The following is a 12,284-nucleotide window of genomic DNA, read 5'->3' as shown; positions in this document are numbered from 1 at the left end:
TTTTAATGAAATCATCAAGGACGTCGCATAGAAACTTGACAGCGGAACCGTTTCATCGTCATTCATGCTATTATACAAGGATTCGCTATAATTCCGGTTTCGATCCCGCTCTTCTCTTCAAACCGGTCAACCTACTAGCAGCTGGACCACCCGATCTGCATGACCAACGACTTTCGAGTTCATTCGAAACGGTCGTCGTCGACATCGAGAAACGCTCGTCGAGTCAGTAAAGCAGTTTGAAAGCTGCGCGTTCTAAGAAGTGAAGGAAGGAGTGCGTGTCGACATTGATTTCGCGAGAAACCGCCGCGGGCGGATTCGCGAATCAAGATTGACTCGTCGAGAAGGGTAAGGAAAACGAGGGATGCGAGCACCGAGGGGACAACACGATGATGAAGAGGCAGAGAGAGAAAGAGAGAGAGAGAGAGAGAGAGAGAGAGAGAATCTCTACCCAACCAGCAAAGACGATAAGCACCCACGGGATTTCCTTGAAGGCGGGGCAGCTAGATTATAGAACCCCGTGCGAAACTGACGTCGAGCAATTACGGATGCCGATTGCCGGCATCGATCCGACAATTTCACATAGACCGCCAATTTCCACGTGATCTGGCCATCTGACTTGGAATTAATTAAGCTTAAGTTACGAGCACATGCCCGTGAGGCGCAAAACTGTCGAAAGTCATCCCGAGGAGATCATCGGAACTTGGAAGATTCGTCTCGGAGGAACACGAGATCGATGCGCCAAAAGGGACAAGCGTCTCGACGGACTCGATATATCTTGCTTTAAATCCGTTACAGAGTACTAACAGTTGTACCAAAGTTAATGGAGTGTCTTATTAAACATTGCAATTCGGAAAACACGTAAAAAAGTCAACGTCGATTACTAAACGCAGTCAAAAGAAAGATATAATTTTTCACACGGAGATTTTCACACAAAGATGCACGTCGCTGCGAAGGACGCGCAATTAAAGTGCGATTAAATTCATTCATCGGTAGTGAAGGGACACCGTACCAGAGTGGAGAAAGGGCCGGCATTGGGGAACGTAAAATTGTCCCGCGAGATTCAAGGAACGAGTCTACGTGCAAGGCAATAGCCCGAGTGCTGGGTCGTGCACCTTCCTTGAGCTGCCGGCGAAGGGACAATCCAGACGTAAAGGGGATCTTGGTTAATCTTACTAATCTTCAGCGATTGTTCTGACCTCTAGCAGGACAGTGGCCCGGTCAAAACCGCGGCCTAACGATATTACAGATCCGCCAATCGGTGGCACGAAGAGACGAAGACGATGATGCCCGACGCAGACTAACCGCTGGTAAACCGACTAAATTCTGAGTAAGAGCAAATTCTCTCTCTTTGAGCCGCTGCTTCGGGTCGAAATTGCCTAACTAACTACAAGTTCTTTAATCACGACCTAGCTGTATCTGTGTTATCCATCACGATAAAATAATGCAGGTAATAAATGGTTCGATCGAAAGTCTTCAAATTTTTAAAAAAGATATAATTTATTAACGGTTATTTTTTATTTACTTATTTTCACGACCGCGACATTTTTTATTTCTACAAATGGCATTTGTATATCTACCTTATTTGTGCGATAAAATACGAAAAAATTGATTTGTGTTTTCAATTTGTTCAAATTATTATATTCATTTATTCGATAAATATATTTCCATGAGATTAGATCACGTCCCCCGTTGTACAATAGTCCTATTTATTTAACAACACATACACTGTTACATTTCAAACGAGTGTTTTTTTATTACGACGAATTTGGTCGTCGTTAACTCGATAACGAGTGACAGATTTCAATATCTATTCCACATGTTATGTGTGACTATCATTTGACAAAAGCTGTATAATTATATAAGCTCGAATTAATATCTTAAGTGAGTGGGATATATAATAATAAATTATGTTAAGCGTTGAAGTCTCAACTAATATTTTAATATTAATATGAATAAATTTTCATTATCTACAAATATTTTAAGGAAACTCCCGTTTTATATTATTTATTATTTTTATAATATTGTATAAAAAATATGAACATATGAATAAATGTTATTACAAACTTGGGAGATATATATGGATTATATATCGACTCGAACGCAAAAGACCGATTGTAACACATGTCAAAGTTTATCGCACTGAATTTCGTAATGTACGTAGCTAATCAAAGTAACTAACAGAATCAAGTAGCTAACTGAGACCTTCGTATTTTTATTGCATATTTATGTTTAGCTCGCATTCCCGCAAAGATGCATCCATCGACGAAAACTATGTGTAATAAACAGTTATCGTCGAGTTGTTGCGTCAAATCGTCTCATGGTACGAATATCGGCAATACTTAAGTAAGAGATTTATACATCATTAATTTATACAATATATATCATACATTTTATTTATTAATAAAAATATATTATTATTAAATAATAATAATATTATTATTATTATTATTAAAATATATCATTATTACGTTTAACGTTTACGTTAACATTTACGTTATTTACGTTTTACTCTGCATTAAACCACATAAAAATTAACGGAATATCTAATCATCATTATTGGCATTATTCTTCAAGTTGATAAACGTTCTATGTATAAATAAAAATCACAAAGTAGAATTTATAAAACATCCAAAAAACAAGAATAAAACAACATCAAATAATATCAGGTTACTCTATATAACTATATAACGAGAAACATTAAATCGACATTATCAGTAAAATTCTCTAACAAAGAATAAAAATGAAGAAATAAATGTTTGTATCTGAAAATGCTTCCACACTAATATACTCCAGGAAAATATAAAAGGCACAAGATAAGATAAATATTATTTGAACACGAATAGTTCAAATCTTATCTTCGAGAATGCAACGAGTTATAAAGACTGTTTGAAACACCCGCCTCTCGCTGCTTGCAGACACAGCATGAGACTCGCTGTATAACGGGTCGTAATCTCTCTTTCTTTTTATAAAATACGATTATAAAACAAATCGATTATAAACCCCTACATAATTCATAATTATAACTATCGAAATCGTCTTTCTATTGATCATGGAAATGCTATATCGTTACGTGTACACTTGACTATACATTCATGACGTAACGTAATAGAGATATGATAACGTATACAAGGTGTCTCAAAAAGAGATATAATGTCGTTTATCTAAGTAATATCCGTTTTTTCTAAAAAGTTTTACTTTTAAGACTTAGAGAATTAAGGGCGAACGAAATACATTTAAATTGACTTTCAAAATTATATAAACGAATAAAAATTCACGTATGGATTCAATTATTTAATTCTATTTCTAAAAACGGTTTGAATAGAAATTTATTGAACACAGATGAGAGATTATAACTTTCTTGTAAAGAATTAGATAAAATTTGTTCAAAGAAAATTGATGTCCTTGTTATTCTTATCTTTAAAACACCCTATATATATTACGTCGAGAACCACTTGTAAACCGGTCGCGACACTGAAAAGATCCATTTGATCAACACCAGTCAGTCTGTAAATACAGAGGCTAACATCCGCACAGAGCAACTCGTCAATTCGTGACAGTGAATAACAGTGAAGTTAGTGATAATATAGTGAAAATTTTAATCTCAATCTAACAAAGTACAAAATTGTTTAACTTGAAGTTAAATTCTTTCAGATACCTGAATAGAGCCATGTCCACGGACGTACGAGGAGTTATATTGTCCGGCACGGAATTGGCAAAGTACATAATCATTTATTTAATTCGTGTTAACAATCAGTTCGAATTTGTGAAAATTTGTAAAAATAAGAGAAATCGATCAATTGGCTTAAGAAGATGCTTATGACATTGCAAATTACTGTAACAAATTACTGTCACAATTACTGTAGCAAATTACTGTCACATTTCTGACGAAACAAAATTGTTTGCATGGAGCAATTCTTGTTGGAAATATTTATACTATAGTAATCATACTATTCATATTATAGTATAGTACAATTCATACTAATCATAATGGCCTGATTACAATAAAAGCTATTACATCAAAAAGTGATACATATTTTATCAGATGATAGTCATGTGTGGTTCTCGACGAGGTTATGATATTTGAGTCACACAATAATATATACTCCAACAATGAATTATAAAAAAAAAAGAAATAGTAATATGTGTTAAAACGTTTTTGCAATGATCTTGCCCGTGTATCAAATAATTTATTTATTTATTTAATAGATAATTTTAGGATCTGTTCTTTTGAGCTAAACAAGTGCTGCACTACAACTTCGTTCCTTTTTTCTCCAATGCTAGATAGTATAAGAAAAAGTGCAAAAAGGAAATAGGTGCAAAAGTGCAACCAAGTCAGCTAAAAAGAAAGAAGGCAACCTCTAAGGTTGCCAGTGCTGCCAGTATTGAAAATCTATAGTATATGTAACATGAACTGTAGATTTTCAGTATTGGCAGTGAGTATCGGACACAGACTAACTAGCCCGCAAAATTTAAATGTCGAATGTCGCGTTAAATTGTACTAAACTTTAATCGCGAAGTATATTCTCTTATTTTGAGTAAATGCAGTATGCACAATATGAATAATACCAAGATAAGATTGCAAAATAATTGATAAACGTACAACATAAAAATTCAACGTTACCTAAAAAATTTATTGCTCCAAAATAAAAATATCTTCTTTTGAAAAAATACATTTCTTTAAATATTGTTATTATATAAAAAAATAGACAATTTGCAAACACGAAACTGTTTCAGGACGTTCAATAATTACGTATTTAACGTAACTTTTATTTACTAGAGAGATACGCGCTGACTTAACCAAAGATGTAAGCGACCTCAAGAAAAAACTACCTGGCTTCGCACCAGGTCTGGCTATCGTTCAAGTAGGCGGCCGGGAAGATTCTAATGTTTACATCAAGATGAAAATTAAGGCGGCCGCCGACATAGGGATCGTCGCCGAACATGTGAAGCTTCCTAACACGACTACAGAAATACAACTCATTAATAAAATTAATAAGCTGAACAATGATCCTAACGTTCATGGGATTATTGTGCAAATGCCGCTCGATACCGTAAATAAAATCAATTCTCACCTGATTACTGATCTGGTGTCGCCTAATAAGGATGTTGACGGGTAAGTAAATTATAATATTTTTATGTAGAGCACACATAGTAACAATTGTGTGAAATATATAATTATTATAATTTGAAATCAATTAATAATATCGTAACGTTCGGCTATTGATTAATATCATTGGTTTTCGCTGCCTCTAAATTTGTCAATCGCCTGTTAATTATTTCAAATAGAACGTACCTAGTATTTCGTAAAGTAATTTTCTTCGGTGCTGACGTAATTTCGACCTGGCATAATATTCTATGTCGATGAATACATAGATCACTTATTTAACTCAATAAATTGAGTTGTCAGCGAAATGTTTGTCGGTTATTTCAACGTAAACCGGTGCATAGATATCCGCAATTACGAAAGTGGTGTATTGAGAAGATTTCATGACGCATTTAACAGCGATAAATACAAGTGCAAACATAAATAATCTGCTCTTTGACCCGCGGATCTCAACTTTATGCGATAGGAACATGTGTAGACGTCAATTTGCATAAATATATATTTCGGCATATAAATTAAAAAATAATTATTGCCATAATATTAATTTTTTTAATAGCATAATTTTCGTAAAAAAACATCCGTCCTATCAGACTTAAACTCGCTAAATCGTGTGTAACGTCATATATGTATTAATAAATATTCATAAATATTTATTCATATATGTATAAAACATAATTATTTAATTGCAGACTAAATACCATTAACGAAGGTCGAGTTGCGATCGGTGACATGTCCGGCTTTCTGCCATGCACTCCGAATGGCTGCATCGAATTAATTAAGAAGTGTGTTATTTTATCGATAAAAATTATAAAATTATAAACAATGTGCGTTAAATAAAAAGTAAAAACAATTTTCAGAAGCGGTGTTGCTATTGCTGGTGCACGAGCCGTCGTTTTAGGGAGAAGCAAAATCGTCGGCACTCCAATTAGCGAATTATTGAAATGGCATAACGCCACTGTAACAGTTTGCCACTCCAGAACGAAGAACCTTCCTGGCATTGTAAGTGATTATTCGAATTTGTGACACCTCTTCGTAAATAACTGCATGAATGGAATACTTTCGGCACACATGCCATTTCAAATAAAATCTCATTGCAGGTACGCGAAGCCGATATTTTAGTGGTAGGCATAGGACAACCAGAATTAGTCAAAGGTGATTGGATTAAACCGGGTGCCGTTGTTATCGATTGCGGTATTAATCCTGTACCAGGTACGTAACTATTTGTTTTCTTCTTTTTCTTTCTCTCTTCTTTTTCTCTACGAGATATGATCGAACAACAGCTTTACAGAGATCGTCCATTCATTCTAAAACATAATTTAATTCTCTCACCAGAGAATCTTTCATTTAGCATAAAATCACGTACAGATTATTCGAAGTAACGAAGTTTCGAAGTAACACTGATATATCGTCATTCTAGACGCAAAGATTGTAATATAAGTTTATCTCGCCTATCGCATGCTTTTACGTCCGTTATCGTTTTTTCTTGCTAGACCCTCGCGTTGTGGCTAAAGATATATTGGCGTCCATACAACTCGGGTTACGAATGGGTCACGATATAGTAAAAACTGTACTCGTAATGCGTCAGACTCACACTCATTATTATATATTTCGAGTTCAGTCGCGTTTGAGTACGCATGCCATGCTCGTACGTTAGTTTTCAATAATACGAGTGGTCAGCGATTATTAGTATTAATCGTTAAAATACGTGAGAGACAATACATATGAAGTGATTTATCACTTCCAAGCAAGTATATATCGATAACTTTTTAGGATATGGCATTAAATTTTTAAAAGGAATTTGCTATGCTTAAAAAAGGAAAAAAAAGGAAAAAAATTTTTCTTCCTTGAATAAAGTAGATTTAGTGTTATATGAAACAACGTATTTAAAAAAAAAAAGTTCTATACCTGACTGATTGTAAAACAATTAGATTTTATCTACAAAGAGAAGGACGTTTCAGACTCAACGAAAAAAAGCGGACAACGTCTGTTGGGCGACGTAGCGTATCAGGAAGCTGCCCAGGTAGCATCATACATCACACCAGTGCCAGGCGGCGTCGGGCCTATGACAGTAGCAATGTTGATGAAGAATACTGTGATATCAGCGCAAAGAGCTGTGGAGAAGATGCTCACCACTCAGTGGAATCTAAGGGTTCTTAAATTGAATTTCGTTCAACCTGTACCGAGCGACATTAGTATCTCCAGGTCCCAGGAACCGAAACTGATTTCCTCACTGGCCGAAGAAATTGGACTGCTGTCGAACGAATTCAGTCCTTATGGCAACAAGAAGGCCAAGATCGGTCTTAGAGTGCTGCAACGACTGAAGAATCAACAGAACGGAAAGTATGTCGTAGTGGCGGGTATCACACCAACGCCATTCGGCGAAGGCAAGAGCACGACTTCTCTCGGGTTAGTACAAGCTTTAACAGCACACCGCGGAAGGAATTCCTTTGCTACCCTAAGGCAACCCAGTCAAGGACCTACATTTGGTGTTAAAGGAGGTGCTGCAGGAGGAGGTTATTCGCAGGCAAGCATATTACGCGAGGATATTATAGTTCCTCTTTTCATATAAATTCTTTTCAATTTTACTATGTAACAGTTGTGCAAGAATACTAAGTAGAATTTAGTAAAGTCTGTCTTGCTAAAGAACATAGTAAATTTCGCTAAAAATATAGTAAATTTTTTAATATCACATTTAAGTTCCTATAAACAACACATATAAAATAAAAGGACAGCCAATTACTGCAGAATATGTCACGATCTATTTCTCGATAAAAAAAATCTATAATTTTTATTACACAATTTTCTCTGTATAACGAGATCTTATCATTCGTAATCTTCTACATGAAAATTCGTACAATCTATTTGAGAAAAACGTCATCGTTATTCGCTTAATCAGCCTAATCAACGTCAATTTGTAGGTGATCCCTATGGAGGAATTCAATCTTCACTTGACCGGTGATATTCATGCTGTAAGCGCAGCGCACAATCTCCTGGCGGCGCAAATCGATGCGAGATATTTTCACGAATCGACTCAAACAGATAAGGCCCTTTTCGATCGATTAGTACCATCTAAGAAAGGTCTCAGGCAGTTTTCAAAAATTCAGCTGAGACGATTGAAAAAACTCGGCATCACGAAAACCGATCCCAACGCGTTGACTGAAGAGGAGCAACGTAGATTCGCGCGGCTGGATATCGATCCGGAGAATATTATGTGGCCAAGAGGTGCGACATAACGACTTGAGAAAGAATGTGTGTTTGTATATGTGTAATTTGAAAAAAAAATATTATATGTTCTTGTTTTTATCGCAGTGGTGGACATAAACGATCGATTCTTGCGAAAAATCACTATCGGTCAGAACCCAACAGAGAAAGGCAAGACAAGAGAAACTTCATTCTGTATTTCCGTGGGTTCTGAGCTAATGGCAATCTTGGCATTGTCGACTGATGTCGAGGATATGAAGAGACGGCTTGGCAACATCGTGGTGGGATTCAGCAAAAGTGGCGAACCCTTAACCGCTGACGATTTCGTTAGTATAATCGTTGAATTTTTACCCCAGATTACATAAACTATGAGAAGTGTTAACTATATTTTTATTATCTCGTTAAACTGGATACTTGAAGCGTTTCGAGCACGTTCAGTTACACACGACACACTGTTCCCGTTAACTCCATAACTTTGCGCGACGAAAACAATTTATCGTTTATCTGTTAACTCTCAGGGTTGCACTGGGGCAATGGCGATTCTGCTGAAAGATGCAATAGAGCCGACGCTTATGCAATCCTTGGAAGGTACACCCATAATGGTGCACACCGGTCCATTCGCCAATATCGCCCATGGTTGCTCGTCCATTATCGCCGACGCGATTGCCCTAAAACTAGTTGGACCGGAAGGAATCGTTATAACGGAAGCAGGATTCGGATCGGACATCGGCATGGAGAAATTCTTCGATATCAAGTGTCGTACGTCTAAACTTATACCGAACGCTGTTGTACTCGTTGCGACTATCAGAGCATTGAAGATGCACGGCGGCGGACCATCTGTAAATACCGGAGCGCCTCTGCAGAAAGAGTATCTCGAGGAAAACATCGAACTCGTCAGCAAAGGCCTGCCAAATCTCGAGAAGCACATCAACAACGGCCTCAAATTCGGCGTGCCTGTTATTGTCGCCATCAACTCTCACACGTTGGTTCATTCCTCAAGAATTAATCTATTTCTCAAAATTTTCGCTTGCCATCACATAGTTTTGTGTAAATTTAACAAATCTACTGGATACATGTGCGTACACACACACACACACACACACACACACACACACACACACAAATTGGTAAGACTGAAACTAACGTTCACATTGATTCAATCAGTAGCGGAATATAGAGTATCCTATGCGTTAACGATATGTTAATCTTTCAGTACCGATACTCAAGCGGAACTGGAACTCGTCAGGCAGGCAGCCCTGAGAAGCGGTGCATCCGAAGCAGTAGTATGTAGCCATTGGGCCAACGGTGGTGCAGGCGCCACGGCGCTCGCGGATGCAGTAATTGCGGCCACGAATACACCTAGCAATTTCAAGGTGCTGTACAATGTCGAAGACAGCATCGAAGAGAAAATTAATAAAGTCGCCAAAGAAATCTATGGAGCTGGTCGCGTCGTGCTCGCAGAAAAGGTAAGTAAATCCGCGCGTCATATGCGATATGAAACGAATAGGATTAATGTCAGATATTTCGATTATCGCGTAGTTTGTTATTGCGTGTCGCTAACGTTTACCGTCCGTTACAGGTGCAGAAAAAGATCAAGAACTACAACGAGCTGGGATACAACAAACTGCCGATATGTATGGCAAAAACTTCGAATTCGCTAACCGGAGATCCATCTATCAAAGGCGCGCCAACCGGTTTCACGCTCGACATTACGGATATATTCGTCTCGGTCGGTGCTGGATTCGTAGTTCCCATGGTAGGAGAAGTAAGTAAAATAAATACAATCAAAAACTGTTACTTTTCTCAAATATTTTTCTATTTTCTAATATTATCTTGTGTATACTTCAGATTATGATGATGCCAGGACTCTCGACTAGACCGAGTATCTACGACATGGACTGGAATAGCGAAACTGATGAAATCGAAGGTCTATTTTAAACAATTGAATGAAATTGTTCTGTAAAGAAAACATTCTCAAGATGTACACTAACAAACGAGTTGCCAACATTTCATGTAGTAGTCAAAAAATTTTAATTTCCATACAACTCTTATTTGACAGAATGTCGTATACACAAGTATACAATCTCAGCGTACGTAAACAATAAAAGAACGTCTGTAACTATTGGAGTATACAATACGTAAAATTTATTTCACCTTTTCAATGGCACGGAACTTAGCCGATCGTGCTCTCGGGTTTGCTTCAATTTCTTCGACTGTGGGTATTAGGACGTGCTTGTGTATCATTTTCCACGGTGTCTCTGTGAAACGTTCGAGCTCATTCTCAGTGAAAGTTTTGTCACGACTCGCATATTTTAGAGATGCGGTGTTGGCCAGATCATCCGTTATATTTCCAGTGATGTGTCTCTTGACTATAGTGTCTTCCAGCGAGTGGAAACTGATCGTTATTAAACGGCCGGACACTTTCAGATATATCTGGGCGAGAAGTATTCCATAATTGATTTCGTTTAATTCGTTATTAACGAAAATCCTAAGTGCCTGAAACGTTTTTGTAGCACTGTGTGAAAATCTACCGAGACTGTCTTTCCTGATTTCACCACCTAGAGCAGACTCGACTAGCTCAGACAGTTCTTTGGTCGTTTTTAATTTTCTGAACATATATCTGGCTTCAATAATGGCACGCGCGATTTTCTTGGCTCGCTTCTCCTGTCCATATACCTTTATGATACGAGCCAACTCTTCTTCGGTCGCTCTCTCCAATACGTCCGCGGCGGTAGGTTGTTCCGGACACCGAAATCCATCCATCCTCATGTCCAACGGACCATCTTTTGACAAGGAGAAACCTCTATTTGCTACGTCGAATTGCATTGACGAGCAACCAAAATCAAACAGAAAGCCATCTATGCTGTCTCTCTTAATTTTATGTCCTTTAAGTAATTGTGGCAACTCTGAAAATCTACCCAACAAAGGAATTACTTGGCCTGGATATTTCTGTGATAGCTTCTGCGCGTGTTCATACGCTATAGGATCTCTATCTAACGCGAATATTCTCACATCAGGTGAGTGCTCTAAAAGTTTAGCAGCATGTCCACCAGCACCAAATGTCATATCTACATATGTTTTACCTGGTGATGGTTTTATATACGTTAATACTTCCTGTGCCATAACAGGTGTGTGAGGACTGTTGTTTGAAACAGATTGTGAACTATACTGTCTTCTGTCAGCCAAACATAATAAATTAACACTAGCCAGTAGCTTATCTGTTCTGTCAATAAAATACCTTTTCTTAGCATAGCTTTTTGCAAAGCATATAAATCTAATTCTTTTTATCATCTTTCACTATAAGTTTCTTTGCTTTATTAAAATATCTTGTGATTATTCCCTTTTCTTCTTCATTAAAATACTCCAACATTTCTGGGGTTAGTACCAAATTGCATTGTTCCTTGCTCAGTCCACTTGCTGTGCTCAACAAGGTGCGTTTATGCATTTGCCCATGATAATTTGAAGAAATTCTCTTTAAACTTGCATGATATCTATTACACCGTTCCAAGTCTGGTTGAGTAGTTGCCTCACCTTTCGCAAATGCAATTTTCAGCTGGTCACGGATATGTTGTCCTAAATCGCTAAAAACCGTCCAAAACTATAAATCGCGGAGAATAACATGTCATCAATAAATTATCAGAAGCTGTATAAGATCGAACAAGATATTCTAACCTAACTACTTAATAATACCTTCAGAACCAAACACACTATTATATTAAATACAGCCTTCGAAAAAATTACATAATATCCTACTTTATTGTATGTCGTAAAAAAATTACCTGCCAACTTTAGATTTGTCTAACGGCCACGATTCCAACAATTTCATAAAATTCTTGTAAGTACCGGCCATCCCAACTAACCTCAACGTCAGACATGCATGTAAACCTATGACGTAACATTCGCATGATACACATTTAACGCTTGAATTTTCTCTGCGCCTATCTTACCAAGTGATGGAAAGCGTCTGTAGGTAAGTATT

At 37.2% G+C, this 12,284-nt stretch overlaps 2 protein-coding genes across 4 annotated transcripts; one reads left to right on the top strand and one right to left on the bottom strand.

The window, feature by feature from the left end:
* Positions 1 to 3,415: 3,415 nt before the first annotated feature.
* Positions 3,416 to 10,427, top strand: LOC116843930 (C-1-tetrahydrofolate synthase, cytoplasmic). Of its 3 annotated transcripts, none has more exons than XM_032814873.1 (13): positions 3,416 to 3,571; positions 3,652 to 3,717; positions 4,778 to 5,113; positions 5,794 to 5,886; positions 5,962 to 6,103; positions 6,202 to 6,313; positions 7,063 to 7,628; positions 8,023 to 8,326; positions 8,414 to 8,631; positions 8,824 to 9,287; positions 9,519 to 9,771; positions 9,885 to 10,070; positions 10,154 to 10,427. In XM_032814873.1, exons 2-13 carry the CDS (start codon positions 3,668 to 3,670, stop codon positions 10,241 to 10,243), a joined length of 2,814 nt encoding a protein of 937 aa, XP_032670764.1. In that variant the 5' UTR covers positions 3,416 to 3,571; positions 3,652 to 3,667; the 3' UTR covers positions 10,244 to 10,427. The 3 variants fall into 3 exon arrangements, with proteins under 3 accessions (XP_032670764.1, XP_032670767.1, XP_032670765.1); XM_032814874.1 differs by having other exon boundaries at positions 3,484 to 3,571; positions 3,638 to 3,717; XM_032814876.1 differs by lacking the exon at positions 5,794 to 5,886.
* Positions 10,320 to 12,242, bottom strand: LOC116843931 (probable methyltransferase-like protein 15 homolog). Its single transcript, XM_032814877.1, has 2 exons — positions 12,085 to 12,242; positions 10,320 to 11,886 (listed from the first exon to the last, which is right to left on the bottom strand). The coding sequence occupies exon 2, from the start codon at positions 11,594 to 11,596 to the stop codon at positions 10,451 to 10,453; it is 1,146 nt and encodes a 381-aa protein (XP_032670768.1). The 5' UTR covers positions 11,597 to 11,886; positions 12,085 to 12,242; the 3' UTR covers positions 10,320 to 10,450.
* Between the last annotated feature and the right edge of the window lie 42 nt (positions 12,243 to 12,284).

The sequence above is a fragment of the Odontomachus brunneus genome, unplaced genomic scaffold (genome assembly GCF_010583005.1).
Source record: "Odontomachus brunneus isolate Ranch 3 - 2012 unplaced genomic scaffold, Obru_v1 Obru_scaffold_037, whole genome shotgun sequence".
In the NCBI taxonomy this organism is placed as follows: domain Eukaryota; kingdom Metazoa; phylum Arthropoda; class Insecta; order Hymenoptera; family Formicidae; genus Odontomachus; species Odontomachus brunneus.
Note: the sequence above shows the minus strand (reverse complement) of the source record. Positions and strands in the feature narration are given on the sequence as shown.